Source organism: Procambarus clarkii, chromosome 64, assembly GCF_040958095.1.
Source record: "Procambarus clarkii isolate CNS0578487 chromosome 64, FALCON_Pclarkii_2.0, whole genome shotgun sequence".
Classification (NCBI taxonomy): domain Eukaryota; kingdom Metazoa; phylum Arthropoda; class Malacostraca; order Decapoda; family Cambaridae; genus Procambarus; species Procambarus clarkii.
The window spans coordinates 2703363-2725313 of NC_091213.1; the positions used below are offsets into that span (position 1 = coordinate 2703363).

Here is a 21951-nt window from a genome sequence, read left to right on the forward strand (position 1 = left end):
CCTTGTTTCCTTTTTCTCTTTTCGCCCTTCCCTCTCTTTCCCTAGGTGGCAGTTTGCTAAGGCAGACTGGACCCTATTTACCCTCAGTGCTGCTCTCTCTGACCTCTCCCTTCTGCCTCTCTCTCGCGCTCTCCTCCTTTTTCATGACACTGTTTTCAACGCTGCCCTCCGCTCTATTCCTCGCTCTTCCTCTCGGGGTCCACGGAAGTGCGTTCCCTGGTGGAATGCAGACTGTGCTCGGGCTGTCCGCTGTAAGCGTGCAGCCTGGAAGAGGCACCGCCGTAGGCAGACGACCGATTCTTTTCTTTTCTTTCGGAAAGCGAGTGCGGTGGCCCGTAGGGCCATCCGTACGGCTAAACGTGAATGTTGGGCATCTTATGTCTCAACAATTACGTCCGAAACCCCTCTGGCCCAGATCTGGAAGCGTATCCGCAAGATAGCGGGTAAGTTCGTTCCCGATGTTTCACCGGTCCTTCACATCCATGATACTCTTGTGGCGGACCCGTTGCAGGTCGCTTCCGAACTGGGTTCCCACTTTTCTTCTGTTAGCTCTGGTCTTCATCTTCCCCAATCTTTCCTTCTTCGTAAACCTGTCCTTGAGTCTCGTCCTTTAGATTTCTGCACTCATCTTCAGCTTCCCTATAATGATCCCTTCTCTCTCTCTGAACTTCGTTCTGCCCTGGCCCTCTGCGGTTCTACGGCGGGCTCCGATGGTATTCATTATGAGATGCTTCGCCATCTCCCTCCGAGCACGTCTCAGTATTTACTGAGTCTGTATAATCGGATCTGGGAGTCGTCGTCAGTCCCTGAGGACTGGCTCGATGCCGTTGTCCTCCCTGTTCGCAAACCGGGGTCTCTGGGTACTTCCCCTAAGGACTTTCGCCCTATTGCTCTCACAAGTTGTCTGCAAACTCTTTGAACGTATGGTTAACGTTCGTCTGATGTGGTTCCTGGAACACCAACACCTCCTCTCCCCTTCTCAATTTGGTTTCCGCAAGTGCCGCAGCACGACAGATGTCCTGGTGAACTTGGAGGTCTATATTCGTACTGCTTTTGCTGCGAAGACCTCCGTTGTTGCCGTCCTTTTTGCCCTGGAAAAGGCTTACGACACCACTTGGCGTTATCATATCCTATCTCAACTTCATTCTTTTGGCCTTCGTGGTCATCTCCCTCTCTTTCTCCGCAGCTTCCTCTCTCGTCGTTCCTTTCGGGTGCGCCTTGGTACCGCTCTCTCTCCCTCTTTTCAGCAATACGAAGGTGTGCCCCAGGGTAGTGTTCTGAGCACTACTCTTTTTCTGGTTGCCCTCAATGGTCTTCTTTCCTCTCTTCCTTCTGGTGTCTTCTCCGCTCTCTATGTCGATGATCTTACCCTTTGTTGTCAGGGTGATGATTCGCCTCTCCTTCAACGCCGGCTTCAACTTGCAATTGATGCCGTGTCGTCTTGGGCCACAGATCATGGCTTCAAGTTCTCTACTTCTAAGACGTGTGCCATGACTTTTACGCGGAAACGGGTTGTTCTTCGTCCCTCTTTGTCACTTTATGGTCATCCCCTTGAATACAAAGATTCCGCGAAGCTTTTGGGGTTATTCCTTGACACTCGTTTGTCTTGGTCTCCCCATATCTCTTACCTCCGTGTTGAGTGCTCTAAGGCCCTTACCCTCCTTCGGGTCTTGTCCCATACTTCTTGGGGGGTAGATAGGCGCACTCTCCTTGCTTTACATTCCACTCTCGTCCTGTCTAAGCTCGATTATGGTTGCCCTGCTTACTCGTCTGCTTCTCCTTCTACTCTTCGCCGTCTTGATGCTTTGCACCATACTGGGTTGCGCCTCAGTTCTGGTGCCTTTCGTTCGACTCCCATCCTTAGCTTGTATGTTGACACTGGCTTCCTGTCTCTCCAGGACCGCCGTGATCGCTACTGTCTTCGCTATCTTGCGCGGTCCTTGCAACATCCTTCCTCTCGCCTCTGTCGTGCTTTAACTTTTGCCCCTCCTGCGGTTCCTGTTCCTCTTCACCACCTCCCTCATTCTGTCCGGTTATCTCGCCTGCAGGATTCTCTTTCCGTTCGTATTTCTGATGTTTCTCCTCGTGTTGTTCCTTCTTTGCCCCCGTGGAGGGTCCCTCTTCCGCGGTTTTGTACATCCTTGACCCGTATCACTAAAGCTTTTACCCCTCCTACGGTTCTAAAACGCCTTTTCCTCGAGCACTTTTCTTCTCACTCCCGCTCCGTTTCTGTCTTCACCGATGGGTCTAAGTCAGCAGACGGTGTTGGCTACTCTGTTGTTTTTCCTGATCGCACTTATATGTGTCGCTTGCCTCCGGAGATTAGCATCTTTACAGCGGAACTTTATGCTATTCTCTATGCTCTTCGTCTCCTGCTTTCTCGTTGTCAGTCTTCCTTTGTAGTTGTTGATGACTCTCGTAGTGCCCTCATGGCTCTCGGGTCCTTTAATCCGGTTCATCCAGTAGTTGTCGAGATCCAGCATTGGCTGTTTCTCGTTCACAGTAAATTTAAGTCGGTTGAGTTTTGTTGGGTTCCCAGCCATATTGGTGTGTCTTTAAATGAACGTGCGGATGCTGCCGCCAAGGAAGCTGTCCGCTCTTGTCCCATCTCTCGTAAAGGCATTCCGTATTCCGACTTTTACCCGGTTATCCATTCCTCAGTCCTTACCCGTTGGCAGGCTTCTTGGTTGTCTGTTACTGGTAACAAGCTACGTACTCTTAAATGTTGTGTTTCCTCGTGGCGGTCCTCCTTCCACCGTAACCGGCGGTGGGAAACAGCTCTGGCGAGGTTGCGTATTGGCCATACTCGCTTGACCCATGGTCACTTGATGGAGCGCCGCCCTGCTCCTTATTGTCCTAGTTGCATTGTCCCTCTTACGGTCGTGCATGTCCTTCTTGAATGTCCTGACTTCCAGGACGAGCGTGTGTCTTGCTTTCCGACCGCCCCTCGCGGTCACCTGTCCCTCGATAGAATTCTTGGTGACTCGGATACTTTTGATATCGTTCGCCTTATGCGTTTTTGTTCTCGTATTGGCATTCTTGGTGATATTTAGCGCCCTCTGATTATTTTGCGTATTTGATGGTGCTACATAGCCTTCCCGGTTTGGTGCCTTCTTTTGATAATTACTTACTTTCAGTTGTATAGATGCCTGGGGACCATTCAGGCTTGGTTGCATATATATATATATATATATATATATATATATATATATAGAACACGTTGTACTGAACGGGGGGGGGGGGGGGGGGAGAATAGCTTGAGCTACCTCATCCCTTTGTGTGTGTTTATACCTCAATAAACTTAATTCAGTTTTAACTATATTGCATTTGGAAGTGATCAGCATAAGGATTTGGGATGAAACGGGGGAAAGGAATGGTGCCCAACCACTTGAACGGTCGGGGATTGAACGCTGACCTGCATGAAGCGACACCATAATGTTATTAATGAACAATCTTCACTGGACTTAAGAATACTAGATAAATATGTGCAATATGGTGCACTTATTTGTTCATGTCCATTATTTTAAGTGTTTGACCATATGTGGATTTTTTGTAACTTTTTGTCCAGGAAGTGAAGGGTACATGATGAAGTTTTTGAGCATGTGAGCACATTGCATGAAAGTGTATTTTTGGGTCAATGTTGTTTTCAATTGCAATTTCGATTGTGAAATTGAAATAATTTGGAATTCATTTCAATTTCACAGCTCTTCCTCTTGAGTCACAGGATATAAGGTACTTTTTGGATATATTTGTTACAATAACTTCAGTGAATCTTAATGAGAGATACTCTTTGTTCAAGTTTAATTAACAAATTAAAATGTCAATTATATGTGTGTAGTTCTTCAGAATGGCGCCAGAGGCTGGACTGCGTCGGCCCGGTGCTTACCATGACTATCAAGTAGGAAGCCAAATTGGTCTATCACTTCTAATAAATTATACGACAAAAGAAACTAATTAGTTATTAAAGAATTAACATTGTTGATTCAGTTTCATAAATAGATAAAACCTTAAACTCTAAAGGAGTGAATAATATACTATAGTTTCTGCTTGACTCCGGAGGTGGACGCCATGACACGTTCTGGTCGGCTACATGGCCACGGACTCCAGCACACCTTCACTACGCAGCCAAAGTTTGACTATTTTGCTGCCGTCGTCACGACTACTAAATCAAGTCGTGCCCGCCTCACACGTCAACTACAGACAAGTGATACCCCTGCTTCAGTAGCCTAGCACAAGTGTTGTGGCCACAATGTGTGTGTGTGTGGAGGGAGGCACAGAGAGGTAGTTGACTGTGGATACGAAGCATGATAACACCAGTATCTCACGTAAGAACATACAATTAATATTCTCATTAACATTTGTGTGGGATTCTTTGAATAAATGTAATATAAATCCAATTTAATAGTGTGTTTGCCGGCAAGGAAGAGTTGACTCTAGTTCTCCTGCCTCGCGGACGAAGTCGGCGACCACATGTTGGGGGCCAGCCCTCTCCATTGACCACATATTGGGGGCCGCCCCTCTCCGTCGACCACATGTTGGGGGCCAGCCTTCTCCGTCGACCACATGTTGGGGGCCGCCTCTCTCCGTCGACCACATGGTGAGGGCCAGCTCTCTCCGTCGACCACATGTTGGGGGCCGCCCCTCTCCGTCGACCACATGTTGGGGCCGGCCCTCTGTGTCGACCACATGTTGGGGCCGGCCCTCTGCGTCGACCACATGTTGGGGCCGGCCCTCTGCGTCGACCACATGTTGGGGCCGGCCCTCTGCGTCGACCACATGTTGGGGGCCGCCCTCTCCATCGACCACATGTTGGGGGCCGCCCTCTCCATTGACCACATGTTGGGGGCCGGCCTCTCCGTCGACCACATGTTGGGGGCCGGCCTCTCCGTCGACCACATGTTGGGGGCCGCCCCTCTCCATCGACCATATGTTGGGGGCCGCCCTCTCCATCGACCACATGTTGGGGCCGCCCCTCTCTGTCGACCACATGTTGGGGGCCGCCCTCTCCGTCGACCACATGTTGGGGCCGCCCCTCTCCGTCGACTACATGTTGGGGCAGCCCCTCTCCGTCGACCACATGTTGGGGCAGCCCCTCTCCGTCGACCACATGTTGGGGGCCGCCTCTCTCCGTCGACCACATGTTGGGGGCCGCCCTCTCCATCGACCATATGTTGGGGGCCGCCCTCTCCGTCGACCACATGCTGGGGGCCGTCCCTCTCCGTCGACCACATGTTGGGGGCAGCCCTCTCCGTCGACCATATGTTGGGGGCCGGCCCTCTCCATCGACCATATGTTGGGCCAGCCCTCTCCGTCGACCACATGTTGGGGGCCGGCCCTCTCCGTCGACCACATGTTGGGGGCCGCCCCTCTCCATCGACCACATGCTGGGGCCGCCCTCTCCGTCGACCACATGTTGGGGCCGCCCCTCTCCGTCGACCACATGTTGGGGCCGCCCCTCTCCGTCGACCACATGTTGGGGGCCGCCGCTCTCCATCGATCACATGTTGGGGCCGCCCTCTCCGTCGACCACATGTTGGGGCTGCCCCTCTCCGTCGACCACATGTTGGGGGCCGCCGCTCTCCATCGACCACATGTTGGGGCCGCCCTCTCCGTCGACCACATGTTGGGGGCCGGCCCTCTCCGGCGACCACATGTTGGGGGCCAGCCCTCTCCGGCGACCACATGTTGGGGGCCGGCCCTCTCCGTCGACCACATGTTGGGGCCGCCCTCTCCGTCGACCACATGTTGGGGCCGCCCTCTCCATCGACCACATGTTGGGGCCGCCCCTCTCCGTCGACCACATGTTGGGGGCCGGCCCTCTCCGGCGACCACATGTTGGGGGCCGGCCCTCTCCATCGACCACATGTTGGGGCCGCCCCTCTCCGTCGACCACATGTTGGGGCCGCCCTCTCCGTCGACCACATGTTGGGGGCCAGCCCTCTCCGGCGACCACATGTTGGGGGCCGGCCCTCTCCGTCGACCACATGTTGGGGCCGCCCTCTCCGTCGACCACATGTTGGGGCCGCCCTCTCCGTCGACCACATGTTGGGGCCGCCCCTCTCCGTCGACCACATGTTGGGGGCCGGCCCTCTCCGTCGACCACATGTTGGGGCCGCCCTCTCCGTCGACCACATGTTGGGGCCGCCCTCTCCGTCGACCACATGTTGGGGGGCCGGCCCTCTCCGTCGACCACATGTTGGGGGCCGGCCCTCTCCGTCGACCACATGTTTGGGCCGCCCCTCTCCCTCGACCAGCTAAGCGCTCGAGTGCATACATTACTAAATACATTTACTGTAATATAGGCACTCGAGTGGTTAAACTTATTTATTAATTATCAGAGTAATCAAAATATCTAAATGAAATCTGGGCCTAAGCTCAACGACAGGCTGGACGGTCTAAGTTTTAATTAATTAATGAAATTAAACTAACCCGAGGTTCGTGTTGGAGCTAAATAAAATCGTATTGTTTTATACAGTCCATTGTCTACCGAACAACAAACAAAACTTTCCCACAGTACTGGGGCCAGATTCACGAAACAGTTACGCCAGCACTTATGAACCAGTACATCTTTTCTCAATCTTTGGTGGTTTTGTTTACAATTATTAAACAGTTAATGAGCTCCGAAGCACCAGGAGGCTGTTTATAACAATAACAACAGTTAATCGGGAAGTTTTCATGCCTGTAAACTGTTCAATAAATGTAACCAAAGCCGTCAAAGGTTGAGGAGAGATGTACACGTTCGTAAGTGCTTGCGTAACTGCTTCGTGAATCTGGCCCCCTGGCTAATATTTTTGTGACATATAATTCCACCCATTCTCCTGTTTTAGACAGTAGTTGTGTAACTATGTGCACTATAGTACAAATATTGCCATTCTAAGCAATTAGAACTTTGTACTAGTCACTTATAGAGTCGGGAAACAAATGAAGTTAAAAAGCAAAGTTACATATTCCTAGTATAGCACACACATGTACTATATTAGGCCTCAGATATCGTGTATTAGGCCTCAGATATCGTGTATTAGGCCTCAGATATCGTGTATTAGGCCTCAGATATCGCGTATTAGGCCTCAGATATCGCGTATTAGGCCTCAGATATCGTGTATTAGGCCTCAGATATCGTGTATTAGGCCTCAGATATCGTGTATTAGGCCTCAGATATCGCGTATTAGGCCTCAGATATCGCGTATTAGGCCTCAGATATCGTGTATTAGGCCTCAGATATCGTGTATTAGGCCTCAGATATCGCGTATTAGGCCTCAGATATCGCGTATTAGGCCTCAGATATCGTGTATTAGGCCTCAGATATCGTGTATTAGGCCTCAGATATCGCGTATTAGGCCTCAGATATCGCGTATTAGGCCTCAGATATCGTGTATTAGGCCTCAGATATCGTGCATTAGGCCTCAGATATCGTGCATTAGGCCTCATATATCGTGTATTAGGCCTCAGATATCGTGTATTAGGCCTCAGATATCGTGTATTAGGCCTCAGATATCGTGTATTAGGCCTCAGATATCGTGTATTAGGCCTCAGATATCGTGTATTAGGCCTCAGATATCGCGTATTAGGCCTCAGATAACGTGTATTAGGCCTCAGATATCGCGTATTAGGCCTCAGATAACGTGTATTAGGCCTCAGATATCGTGTATTAGGCCTCAGATAACGTGTATTAGGCCTCAGATATCGTGTATTAGGCCTCAGATATCGTGTATTAGGCCTCAGATATCGTGTATTAGGCCTCAGATAACGTGTATTAGGCCTCAGATATCGTGCATTAGGCCTCAGATATCGCGTATTAGGCCTCAGATATCGTGTATTAGGCCTCAGATAACGTGTATTAGGCCTCAGATATCGTGTATTAGGCCTCAGATAACGTGTATTAGGCCTCAGATATCGTGTATTAGGCCTAGGAAAGTTAGATTAGTTTAGTTTATTTTCTAGTTATGTTGCAAAGACAGTTTTCCGGTTTGTTTCTCAATAGTGCCGATTTCTACTTAATAAATGTGTTGTACGTCGGTTATATGTACTATGGTCCTCATCGGTACTATAAGTACTACCACAACAGGAGGAGGGGCTGAATAATTGGCCTGTTCAAGCAAGATGACGTTGGCTGAGCCTTAGATAAATATTAAAAGAAAAAGAAATATTTGGCATGACTATTTTTGTTCTATGTGTCTAAGGTCAACCCGTTCTCGCAAATTTAATAAGTCAATATTGACTTATTAAATATGTGCATAGGTGACATACTTAACATAATAGATACCCTTAAAAAGATTCATAGAAAACACCGACCTTACCTAACCTTGTTAGTATGTTAAGATAAGCATCTTATTGCTTCATAATTACAATTATTACTTAACCTATACCTATAATAGGTTAAGTAACAATTGTAATTACGAAGCAATAAGATGCTTATCTTAAGATACTAACAAGGTTAGGTAAGGTCGGTGTTTTCTATGAATCTTTTTAAGGGTATCTATTATGTTTAGTATATCACCTATGCACGTAGTTAATAAGTCAATATTGACTTTACGAATTTGCGAGAACGGGTTGCTAAGGTTCACAGCTCTCCGTGTGAGGAAGTAACACGAACGAGCAATACAAGACCCGAACTATTTCACGAGTGCTTAAGGATATGAGCCAAGTAACTCATATTCACGTTGTTTTGCATCGTTTGTAAATTACGAAATGTTGCTTATTCACGACGACGACATTGGAACAGGACGGGGATCGAACCAGTGTCACCCCTGGTGACACTGGGGGACAGCAGGAGGGGGACTAATTACTCCCCAGTAATTAGGGAAGCCGGTCGGCCGAGCGGACAGCACGCTGGACTTGTGGTCCTGGGTTCGATCCCAGGCGCCGGCGAGAAACAATGGGCAGAGTTTCTTTCACCCTATGCCCCTGTTACCTAGCAGTAAATAGGTACCTGGGTGTTAGTCAGCCGTCACGGGCTGCTTCCTGGGGGTGGAGGCCTGGTTGAGGACCGGGCCGCGGGGACACTAAAGCCCCGAAATCATCTCAAGATAACCCCAGGCACGCGCCTTGGTGGCGAGCTCCATTCCCCACACGAGTGCATGTGGATAGTTTGTACAAAACTTGGATTGGCTACCAACTCGGTGCCTCCAGACTCCTGGAGGACTCTGGTCGATCAAAGGTTTAATTATTTACAGCATCGTGCTCCTGTGGGTTAAGGCGTGTCTAGGAGGACCCAAGACGGTGGTTCGATAGGAAATATTATTTAATCCTGTATCCAAGTCGTTTATAAATATGATAAAGAAGAGAGGTCCCAGGACAGAGCCCCTGAGGCACTCCACTTACATCACCTTCCACTGCTACTTATATCCGTGTACTTCTAAAGTTTCTACTTTAGAATTTTTTTACTTGTTTACATTAGAAGTACAAATCTTAATCTCTACTTTTTTGGTTGTTTTAAATAACTGTTATTGTTGTTATATACTATGTTATTGTTATGTTATTATATATTATTATGTTATATACTATGTTGTTTACAAAGTTTTTACTTGTTTACATTAGAAGTACAAATCTTAATCTCTACTTTTTTGGTTGTTTTAAATAACTATGCCTTATTCAGATAAAAGATCCCCCACCCCCGTTGTGGCTCTAACACTGTAACAAGTCTGTAGTGAGACTATTATATACTGTGGGTTGGTTGGTGTAGTCGTCGTTGATCCTCCTCTACGGACAACCCAACCCACAACTCGGTAGAGTGCTTATACTAGGAGATCACACTAGGCGTTTCTGGCTCTTGGAGAGGGGCTCGACGTCACACGTTTAGGGGATGCGGCTCCAACACTTAGCCTCGTCGTCACGTGCACACACCCACTCGAGCCGCTGTGACTCCCCACTCTCTCCTTATGAGATATGATCTCCTCAATCCCCCTATGACTTACTAGTATTACCTCCTACCCTGTCCACAGCAGTGGTTCATGGTTCTTTCTCTCTCTCTCTCTCCTTCTTTACTACCTCCTGGGAAGCCTCACTAGGACAAGGGCAAACACCAGCAAATTGTGACACATTTACTGAACAAAGCACATACACGATACATACACACATATAATAATAATGAATCCTATACTCTATAATATCACAATCAGGTTGCACTCCAATACCATCAGAACTCTATTATCAGCTTATCAAGGGGTATCCTATCTCCTGGTTCGCCACCTGATACTATTAACCTCCTCAAGTTGGTCAAGCCTACATACACTGTTGCACTATCAGCAAGATAATGTATATATAGAAAATCAGCATTTGAATGCAATAACATATATCAGTATAAATGTTCATTGATACACAACAATGATTAATCGATCCCTGTCAGTCCTCGAGCACATACATCTGTAGGTAACCAAGCCTACGACTGCAACTCTAAGCTTCAGAATAAATCACTCCTTGACATAAGAATGCAAACAGTCACTCACCTCTCACTGCGTCTTGCACGCTAATGACAACCAAACACTATCAACTCCCTACTAGTAATCCATCAGAACTTCCCCTTCCACCTCTGGAAGTTCACAACCCTAATATCCTTAGGTTCTTCCGGGCTTCACTACCAGGATCCTCTGCAGCTCCTCCAGGCTGCTATCATGAAGTTTCCTTGTGCAACTACGGTGCTTCACCCTTCTGTTAGGTTCTTCCACAGCTCTCTTGGCTGCTACACCACCTCTACAGAAGCACGTGACACTCCTCTGCACTGCTGCTTCTCCTCACAGCTCGAGGTCCTCTGCTCCACTACCTTGGAGTCTCATCAGCTACATCATCTGCTGGCTTCGAAGTTCTCAGCAACTTCTTCCCCAAAGACAAACCTGCAACCCATCGACGTTCCAATAAAATGTTCCCCTTTAACACATAAACAAAAATAACCACACAATATGCTTGCCTCAAACCTCTATCTGTCCTCTACATACAGTGAGAGTGGACTCCCCCGTTTTGGGCGGGTCCATACTCCACCTCGCCTGGCGGCGTCCTCACTCGCTGGGAGGGTCTTCCTCCATCCGGAGCCAGGCTCCCTCAGTCGTCCGCCAGCGCTCAGAGAGGACGGACGTCGCTCCGTGTTCCTCCCTCTTCACTCTCCTATCTCAGGCCTTCTGCCTTATTAAAACATGTCTAACCTATAAATAAACATTGCTACTGTCGCTGGGCACACGACCAACTACAAGCAATCACTATGAACTGGCGTATCTCGTGCTTACCACAGATTAATTGATCGAGGGCGCTTTCCCTCTGACGGCGTCTGGTCAGGGCGCTCCACACAGCCCACAATAATGCTTCTGGGCGATTTAATATCTGCTCGTCGACCCGGACTTGAGACCACAACGTTCCCAGCTCGATTCCACAGCTGGTACGTCTGCACACTTCTCTTCTCTTAGAGATATATCACTAGGGGTTCCCTTCTGGCGGGAGCTCAACGGAGCGCGGCTTCCCCCTGCGATGTCTGGCACTCAAGTGAGGTCAAGGTCCTCCAGAAGCGAGCCTCACGCCTCCAGCAAAATGTCCACATCTCCTAGCCAGTCATTTATCTATTTCCTTACTTACTGCCCATAATCTTAAATTGTTTTACATATCCAACCAGCCATTTTTCATGTGGGTTATCACCTCAATATTTGCTAGACCTTCTGGTTAGGTCAGGCTTGCTGAATAACTCTCAAGAAGGGAGACTCGTTTCTCCTGCAGGCTGAGATCATAACACTCCCCTCCCCTTATTTTTGAGAGTTATTCCAGTGGCAAAGCTCGGGATAATACTTCCGCCACCACACTGTCTCGTTCTTCACCCCATATACTCTCTTAGGAGTCTACAGTTAATTCGTTGCACCTTGCAACATCTGGCTCACAACTCTCCAGAAACACGGTCTTCTCATAAACGATTTGACCTCTCTGACACCTCTTAGCTAGGCTGTCCTCCTTGGACGCCTGCACTCCATCGGTCCACTCTACTTACTGTCTCCACCCTCCGTTTCCTCGTCTTCTTCTCTTCCCGTCCAGAGTCAGACATCTACTGTCTGTACCTCCTCTGTCGTCTTCACACTTCCATCTACTGCCGTTATACTTCCGCCTCCTGTCATCATACTTCACTTCCTCGTCTTCACCGACGATCCTCCCTTGCGTCTCCGCATTTATCCAAGATCTCATCCTGTCTGACTTCCATCGAGTCCTCGGCTTTCTTCTATCCCTCCATGCTTGCATCATCATCCTCTTCCTACACTTTTCACTTCTATACCACTCCATTTCTTCTCCTTCGACTCTTCTTCGTTCCCTAAAAGTTTCTTCGGGAACTGTATTACATCCAACAGCACTCGACCATACATGTCGCTTTGCCTCTCCCAAAGTGCTCGTAAGCATCTCTCCACACATACTGTCTCTTCTCCTTTCATTTTCTCGGCTATTACTCTTCTTCACTATCTCTCCTCCACGTTGTCTGTGAAACATGTCAACTCTTGACCTCTCAAACAACTTAACTCCACTATCCCTATGCCTCTGTGCTCGTGGACAATTTGACGCTCTACTCCCGTCCTCCGTATGTCCACATCCTTCCTCATTCCTACTCAGCACAGTTGCATTCACCTTCCGACTCTTAATTTCAGCAGTCTGGGCTCTACTCAGGTCCGCTCTCTCCACATGATTCTTCTTCGGCTGGGTCATCCTCACTTTTGACCTCACCGAGACTTCATTTGCCTGGGCTGGACCTTCATCAAACAGCCACGCTATGTCTACATCGATCTCTTCCACCGGCTGAATCGACACTGTCTCACCTTCTCCAGCGTCTTCCTCGTCGGCCACCTCTGTCTTCATCACTACCGAGACGGGGTACTCAATGGCTTGGCGGTCTCCTGACTCATTTCCTCGGATGTCAGTCAGGTTCACACTCTCAGGTGTCCCACCCGTGCAGTGGCCTTCTGGGCACTCCTCTGGCACAGTCTCCACTATGACTCTTGGCAACACCTTTGTCCCGCACAAGTCATTCCCCAGGATCACTTGGACTCCTGGAACAGGTATGTCGGGGCATACTCCCAACATCACCTCTGCCGACACATATTCCGACCTTAGCTGGACAGTACATACGGGCATGTCACTCTCAGACAATAACCCATATACTCTCATCTTACTCCTGCCAGCTAACCGTCGATCATTCCCAATCAGGCTTCTCGTAATCAAGCTCTGATTAGCTCCGGTATCTCTTAAGATACCAACTTCTACCTCAGGTTGGCCTCCTACACTGATCCAACCTTTGCTCATGAACGGCCTATACCTCTCGTTCACTAAGTTCGCTCTCTGTGGTTTGTCTCGGAACACATTAGTATATTTACCTCGGGGGTCACACATGGCCAGGGTCACAACTCTCTTGCCCTGCCGACAATCTCGCATCACGTGACCCAATCCGTTACAATTGTAACATCTCTTCTGGGAAAAATCTCTTCTATATGTACCAAAGCGGCTCTGACTCTGCCCACTCGTATTGGACTTCCTCGGGCCAGACGTACTACTCGTACTCTGTGGAGCTTTACTGGACTCTTGATTTCCCGGATACCGATCAGTTTCTCGTTTAGCTCCTCCATCTTCACTTTCAGATGAAGTGCGCGACCTACTCTTCTGAGTTTTAGGGTACTTACTTTTATCTGCCCATTTATCAAAATTTTTCTCATCCCAGACTCTTCTGGGCCTCTCGTAATTTCTTCCTCCCCAGACTCCACTGGATCTGCCATTGCTGCATCTCGCCTCGCTTCTCACTCTGTTCTCTCTTCGTGCTGTCTTAATTCTCTCTTGTTCTGCTTTAGCGGCCTCCATCTTTATCATAGTCAGTTCAGCCTTGGCCGTTTCTTGTTCGGCCTTGGCTCTCTCTTGTCCGACTTTAAGCTTTTCCTGTTCAGCTTTAGCTTTTTCCTGTTCGGCTTTAGCTTTTTCCTGTTCGGCTTTAGCTTTCTCTTGCTCAGCTTTAGCTCGCTCCTGCTCGGCTTTGGCTTTCTCTTGCTCAAGCCGAGCCTGCCTCTCTTCACGTTGCAGCTGTACCTCATTGTCTCCTGGTTCCAACTTTGGTTCCATCTCGCGCCTCTCAAGGCTGCTTTCCCTGCTGCTACTTGAGTTTACATTAATTCCTTCGTCACTTGGCGCATCATCCGTTTCCTCTGAAATTTCTTCCAACCTATCGGGTTCTTCATTCTGAGGCAGGGCTTCAGCTCCTCCTTGCTGGCACTGTGTTTCCTCTTGTTCACATTGGCGTTTCGCTTCCTTCTCTTCTGCTTTTTGTTCCCTTAACCAAGTCCGTAGCGCCTCGCGTCCATCCTCTATCTTATCTTGCCCACCCTTTAGGCCGAAATGGTCTTCCAACATCCTTATCTGCCTCCTAGTGCACATGTCTAGAATCTTCTCGTCATGAGTTTTGCAGAACATGCTTACTCTGTCTATCTGCGTTATTGCCTTGATTTCCTTTCGTTTACTAGACGCCCTGTTTGACTTCAACCTAACACCATACATTTTAGCGATCAACCAAAGTTGTTCCTGGGTACAATTTTGCAAGATTTCATCATCTCCTGTATCAATGTACTTCTGGGCTCTCGCAAGGTCTTTCTCCGAACCTCTAAAATTCAGGACTGCTGTCATCCTGTCCTGTGAGTCTTCCCAAGAGAGAGAATATACACCTGCGGTCACACAGTTTATCTATTTCAGCAAGGGTGTACAAATCCACTCTTGGACAGGGTGTGGGTGTGTCAGTTCACTATCCCGGACACAGGCCCCCAATTTATTATATACTGTGGGTTGGTTGGTGTAGTCGTCGTTGATCCTCCTCTACGGACAACCCAACCCACAACTCGGTAGAGTGCTTATACTAGGAGATCACACTAGGCGTTTCTGGCTCTTGGAGAGGGGCTCGACGTCACACGTTTAGGGGATGCGGCTCCAACACTTAGCCTCGTCGTCACGTGCACACACCCACTCGAGCCGCTGTGACTCCCCACTCTCTCCTTATGAGATATGATCTCCTCAATCCCCCTATGACTTACTAGTATTACCTCCTACCCTGTCCACAGCAGTGGTTCATGGTTCTTTCTCTCTCTCTCTCTCCTTCTTTACTACCTCCTGGGAAGCCTCACTAGGACAAGGGCAAACACCAGCAAATTGTGACACATTTACTGAACAAAGCACATACACGATACATACACACATATAATAATAATGAATCCTATACTCTATAATATCACAATCAGGTTGCACTCCAATACCATCAGAACTCTATTATCAGCTTATCAAGGGGTATCCTATCTCCTGGTTCGCCACCTGATACTATTAACCTCCTCAAGTTGGTCAAGCCTACATACACTGTTGCACTATCAGCAAGATAATGTATATATAGAAAATCAGCATTTGAATGCAATAACATATATCAGTATAAATGTTCATTGATACACAACAATGATTAATCGATCCCTGTCAGTCCTCGAGCACATACATCTGTAGGTAACCAAGCCTACGACTGCAACTCTAAGCTTCAGAATAAATCACTCCTTGACATAAGAATGCAAACAGTCACTCACCTCTCACTGCGTCTTGCACGCTAATGACAACCAAACACTATCAACTCCCTACTAGTAATCCATCAGAACTTCCCCTTCCACCTCTGGAAGTTCACAACCCTAATATCCTTAGGTTCTTCCGGGCTTCACTACCAGGATCCTCTGCAGCTCCTCCAGGCTGCTATCATGAAGTTTCCTTGTGCAACTACGGTGCTTCACCCTTCTGTTAGGTTCTTCCACAGCTCTCTTGGCTGCTACACCACCTCTACAGAAGCACGTGACACTCCTCTGCACTGCTGCTTCTCCTCACAGCTCGAGGTCCTCTGCTCCACTACCTTGGAGTCTCATCAGCTACATCATCTGCTGGCTTCGAAGTTCTCAGCAACTTCTTCCCCAAAGACAAACCTGCAACCCATCGACGTTCCAATAAAATGTTCCCCTTTAACACATAAACAAAAATAACCACACAATATGCTTGCCTCAAACCTCTATCTGTCCTCTACATACAGTGAGAGTGGACTCCCCCGTTTTGGGCGGGTCCATACTCCACCTCGCCTGGCGGCGTCCTCACTCGCTGGGAGGGTCTTCCTCCATCCGGAGCCAGGCTCCCTCAGTCGTCCGCCAGCGCTCAGAGAGGACGGACGTCGCTCCGTGTTCCTCCCTCTTCACTCTCCTATCTCAGGCCTTCTGCCTTATTAAAACATGTCTAACCTATAAATAAACATTGCTACTGTCGCTGGGCACACGACCAACTACAAGCAATCACTATGAACTGGCGTATCTCGTGCTTACCACAGATTAATTGATCGAGGGCGCTTTCCCTCTGACGGCGTCTGGTCAGGGCGCTCCACACAGCCCACAATAATGCTTCTGGGCGATTTAATATCTGCTCGTCGACCCGGACTTGAGACCACAACGTTCCCAGCTCGATTCCACAGCTGGTACGTCTGCACACTTCTCTTCTCTTAGAGATATATCACTAGGGGTTCCCTTCTGGCGGGAGCTCAACGGAGCGCGGCTTCCCCCTGCGATGTCTGGCACTCAAGTGAGGTCAAGGTCCTCCAGAAGCGAGCCTCACGCCTCCAGCAAAATGTCCACATCTCCTAGCCAGTCATTTATCTATTTCCTTACTTACTGCCCATAATCTTAAATTGTTTTACATATCCAACCAGCCATTTTTCATGTGGGTTATCACCTCAATATTTGCTAGACCTTCTGGTTAGGTCAGGCTTGCTGAATAACTCTCAAGAAGGGAGACTCGTTTCTCCTGCAGGCTGAGATCATAACAGACACAGTATCAAAACCTTTATTAAAGTCAAAATACAAGAGTCGCAATTTTTTCTGCCGGCGACTGCTTCAAATATCCTGGAAAGTAATGCGAGTAAATTAGTTAAACTTGTGTTTAAAAAAAAAAAAAAAAGATATAGTTGAATAGGTGATGCGATTAACTATTCGAGCAGTTTTTACATAATTGCGACCCCTCTACATCGACTCGAATGTTCTATTATGTATTCAAGACACGGGCTCACTGAGCGCTTCTTTACAGTCTTCAAGAGTTGTGGTAAATACTTCCTTTGGACTTCGGGACTTGTGCAGGGGCCTTAATTTGTCAAATTTTGCTACAAAAAATCAATTTTTTCTGCCCGAAACGCTTTGCGTAATAGTGGCTTTAGGCATTGTATGTACTAGCTCTATCTATAAAGCCAACAAACTTTGTAAAATCTCTTTATGTATGTACCTTACCTAAATAAAAATTATTATTATTATTATTATAATTCTTTGGTCACCACTCGATTAGTAAAATTGACATTCTTGCTCCTCCATCATAGTAGTGTCAAGTTCTTCTCTAGTAAACACATTCAAAATACTTACTTGTAATTCCTACCAGTTTGTTGTCCTAATTTCAATGAATTAGACTTCTCATTAATCTTTGTTTCATATATCTGAAAACCTCGGAGATTTGTCCTTGTCTATCCTGCCAGTCCTACTTTATAATTTATTTTATATTTTCTTACTAGAGAGGGAAGGGGGAGGGGACCCGGCAACGTCTGGGTCTTTCCCCCCCCCCTTCCCCCCCCCCTCGCTCTCCTCCTCCCCTCTTCCTTCGCTCTCCCAGGCTCTTCCTCCCTCATCTCTGTTCCCTATCCCCCCCCCCTCTTCTCTTTCCCTCGCCACCTTTCTCCCCTATCATCTCCCCTCTATTTCTCCCTCTCGCTCACGTCTCTCCACTCCCCTCACCTCCCTCTCTCACCATTCCCTTCTCCACCTTTCTTCCCCTCTGTCCTTTCCAACTATGCCCCTTTTCTCCCGTTTGTTACTAGCCGAATGTACTATTTTGTGTGTAGAGTTGATTATGTAGTAATTTGTCTAGAGAGGGAAGGAAATATCAGCGGAAAGCACCCAGCCATCACGACTATATAGCCCTTGGAAAGGGTCAGGATAAGGGCTTCGGATGGGACGGGGGAAAGGAATGGTACCCAACCACTTGTGGACGGTCGGGGATTGAACGCCGACCTGCATGAAGCGAGACCGTCGCTTTACCGTCCATCCTAAGTGGTGAGAGAGAGAGAGAGAGAGACGGACGGACAGACAGACAGACAGACAGACAGACAGACAGACAGACAGACAGACAGACAGACACACACACACAAAACAAGGAGAGTAGATATCTGTTCATGGAGGCGGTAGTCAGCTAGCTGGCTGCTGGCAGACGACAGGTCCGCGATATCCCTCCGCCCACCAAAGTAGTACCTAGAAATAATATATGATTATGGATATATATATAATATATACAAACTATAATCAGGGATTATTCAGTGATGATTGGACATCCGGTATTAAGGGGCAGGAAGTCAGAGGGCGTCCTTGGTGATTAAACCAGGAAAATGGCGGCCGAGGAAAGTGGTGTTGGACCGAAACTTAAGTTTTTATCGAGTGTCACCCCTCCAGACAGTCAGATAAGCCACAGTTCATATTTATTTAACTTGCAGGATATCAGTGTTGTTTGAGGTGACTACGGAGTAGGTGTATACAGAGTGAGTCCGGATTTCAGAGTATATTTGCACGTGCCTGTTGAAAATGGTCTTGCGTGGATAAACATTGAATTTATGTATGCTCGAACTAAAGTGTGGGCGGTGATCTTTGTATAAGTAAAGTGGATATCTTGCCTATTTTGATCTGACTGATTTTTCCATATATATATATATATATATATATATATATATATATATATATATATATATATATATATATATATATATATAAACTGAAAACTCACACCCCAGAAGTGACTCGAACCCATACTGCCAGGAGCACTCTGCTGGCGTACAGGGTTCGAGTCTCTTCCCCCGAGTCCAACTCTCTCCCCCCTCACCCCAACTGTCCCCTCCTCTCCCCAACTGTCCCCTCCTCTCACCCCAACTCTCTCCCTCTCCCTCACACCAACTCTTTCCCCCCCCCCTCACCCCAACTCTCTCCCCCTCCCTCATCCCAACTCTCTCCCCCTCCCTCACCCCTACTCTCTCCCCCTCCCTCACCCCAACTCTCCCCCCACCCCAACTCTCCCCCCTCCCCTCTCACCCCAACTCTCCCCTCCCCTCACCCCAACTCTCTCCCCCCCTCACCCCAACTCTCTCCCCCCCTCACCCCAACTCTCCCCCCTCCCCTCTCACCCCAACTCTCTCCCCCTCACCCCAACTCTCTCCCCCCTTCCCTCACCCCCCTCCCCTCACCCCAACTCTCTCCCCCCTTCCCTCACCCCCCTCCCCTCACCCCAACTCTCTCCCCCCTCCCCTCCCCCCTCCCCTCACCCCAACTCTCTTCCCCCCTCCCCTCACCCCAACTCTCTCCCCTTCCCCTCACCCCAACTCTCTCCCCCTCCCCTCACCCCAACTCCCCCCCCTCCCCTCACCCCAACTCTCCCCCCTCCCCTCACCCCAACTCTCCCCCCTCCCCTCACCCCAACTCTCCCCCCTCCCCTCTCGCCCCAACTCTCTCCCCCCTCACCCCAACTCTCTCCCCCCTCCCCTCACCCCAACTTTCTCCCCCCCTCCCCTCACCCCAACTCTCCCCCCTCCCTTATCACCCCAACTCTCCCCCCCTCCCCTCACCCCAACTCTCTCCCCCCCTCCCCTCACCCCAACTCTCTCCCCCCCTCCCCTCACCCCAACTCTCTCCCCCCCTCCCCTCACCCCAACTCTCTCCCCCCCTCCCCTCACTCCAACTCTCTCCCCCCCTCCCCTCACCCCAACTCTCTCCCCCCCCTCCCCTCACCCCAACTCTCTCCCCCCTCCCCTCACCCCAACTCTCTCCCCCCTCCCCTCACCCCAACTCTCTCCCCCCCTCCCCTCAACCCAACTCTCTCCCCCCCTCCCCTCAACCCAACTCTCCCCCCTCCCCTCTCTCCCCTCCCCTCTCACCCCAACTCTCTCCCCCCCTCCCCTCACCCCAACTCTCCCCCCTCCCCTCTCACCCCAACTCTCTCCCCCCAACTCTCCCCCCCTCCCCTCACCCCAACTCTCCCCCCTCCCCTCTCACCCCAACTCTCTCCCCCCTCCCGTCTCACCCCAACTCTCCCCCCTCACCCGAACTCTCCCCCCTCCCCTCTCACCCCAACTCTCCCCCCTCCCCTCTCACCCCAACTCTCTCCCCCCCTCCCCTCTCACCCCAACTCTCTCCCCCCTCCCCTCTCACCCCAACTCTCTCCCCCTCCCCTCACCCCAACTCTCCCCCCTCCCCTCTCCCCCCTCCCCTCTCACCCCAACTCTCTCCCCCCCACCCCTCACCCCAACTCTCCCCCCTCCCCTCTCACCCCAACTCTCCCCCTCTCCTCTCACCCCAACTCTCTCCCCCCTCCCCTCTCACCCCAACTCTCCCCCCCTCCCCTCTCACCCCAACTCTCCCCCCCCTCCCCTCTCACCCCAACTCTCCCCCCTCCCCTCTCACCCCAACTCTCCCCCCCTCCCCTCTCACCCCAAGTCTCCCCCCTCCCCTCTCACCCCAACTCTCTCCCCCCTCCCCTCTCACCCCAACTCTCTCCCCCCTCCCCTCTCACCCCAACTCTCCCCCCTCCCCTCTCACCCCAACTCTCCCCCCCCTCCCCTCTCACCCCAAGTCTCCCCCCTCCCCTCTCACCCCAACTCTCTCCCCCCTCTTCTCTCACCCCAACTCTCTCCCCCCCTCCCCCCTCACCCCAACTCTCTCCCCCCTCCCCTCTCACCCCAACTCTCTCCCCCCCTCCCCTCTCACCCCAACTCTCTCCCCCCCCCTCCCATCACCCCAACTCTCTCCCCCCCCTTCCCCTCTCACCCCAACTCTCTCCCCCCCCCTTCCCCTCTCACCCCAACTCTCTCCCCCCCCCCTTCCCCTCTCACCCCAACTCTCTCCCCCCCTCCCCTCTCACCCCAACTCTCTCCCCCCTCCTCTCACCCCAAATCTCTCCCCCTCCCCTCTCACCCCAACTCTCTCCCCCCCTCCCCTCACCCCAACTCTCCCCCCTCCCCTCTCACCCCAACTCTCCCCCTTCCCCTCTCACCCCAACTCTCCCCCTCACCCCAACTCTCCCCCCCCCTCACCCCAACTCCCTGCCCAACCCAGAAAAGGCATTTTAATTGTTACATCTAGGCTACCCGGCTGCGCCCGGGTGCTCCCTCGCTCCTCGACTTCACCTCCTCTCTCCCGTCTCTTAGAAAATATATTAATAATAAGAACTGAAGCAACTTTATTGGTCACTTAAATTGCTCGTTGCCCCCCACTATACACTCCAGGGGAATTCCATCATATATTTCATATTTAACTTCATCAAAACCGCATTAGGTTCTATATTAATGCTAATATATAAGTTCCTAAATTCGAAGTTCCCGCCTAAGTTCCCGGTCGCCCATCAACTCACAATCAATCATGAGACGACTCACACAATCATAACACCGCTGTTCCGGAGATCTTCATGAGGTTATCTTGAGATGATTTCGGGGCTTTAGTGTCCCCGCGGCCCGGTCCTCGACCAGGCCTCCACCCCCAGGAAGCAGCCCGTGACAGCTGACTAACACCCAGGTACCTATTTTACTGCTAGGTAACAGGAGTATAGGGTGAAAGAAACTCTGCCCATTGTTTCTCGCTGGCGCCCGGGATCGAACCCGGGACCACAGGATCACAAGTCCAGTGTGCTGTCTGCTCGGCCGACCGGCTCCCTATTAATCTTGCAACGAAACCGACATTTCTCTCGTGAAAACTTTATATGCAATAATAACAGTTTCCTTCAGAAAGCTACATACCCAAACTCGCCCCCAATGTCGATGTTATATATATATATATATATATATATATATATATATATATATATATATATATATATATATATATATATATATATATATATATATATAAATAGGTTTATAGGTTTTTGTTTATATATATAAACCTA

The 21951-nt window shown here is 49.7% G+C and overlaps 2 protein-coding genes across 2 annotated transcripts; one reads left to right on the top strand and one right to left on the bottom strand.

Annotated features, from left to right (window-relative positions):
- Positions 1-4433: 4433 nt before the first annotated feature.
- LOC138354658 (foot protein 1 variant 2-like) lies at positions 4434-4898 on the bottom strand. Its single transcript, XM_069309015.1, has one exon. The coding sequence runs from the start codon at positions 4896-4898 to the stop codon at positions 4434-4436; it is 465 nt and encodes a 154-aa protein (XP_069165116.1).
- Positions 4899-4927: 29 nt separating this feature from the next.
- On the top strand, positions 4928-6331 carry LOC123769032 (trophinin-like). The gene has a single exon (XM_045759987.2). The coding sequence runs from the start codon at positions 4928-4930 to the stop codon at positions 6329-6331; it is 1404 nt and encodes a 467-aa protein (XP_045615943.2).
- Positions 6332-21951: the final 15620 nt, after the last annotated feature.

Excerpts from the sequence above, each read along its gene's own strand:
- LOC138354658 (XM_069309015.1), bottom strand. The coding sequence starts at position 4,898 with ATGTGGTCGACGGAGAGGCCGGCCCCCAACATGTGGTCGACGGAGAGG.
- LOC123769032 (XM_045759987.2), top strand. The coding sequence starts at position 4,928 with ATGTTGGGGGCCGCCCTCTCCATCGACCACATGTTGGGGCCGCCCCTC.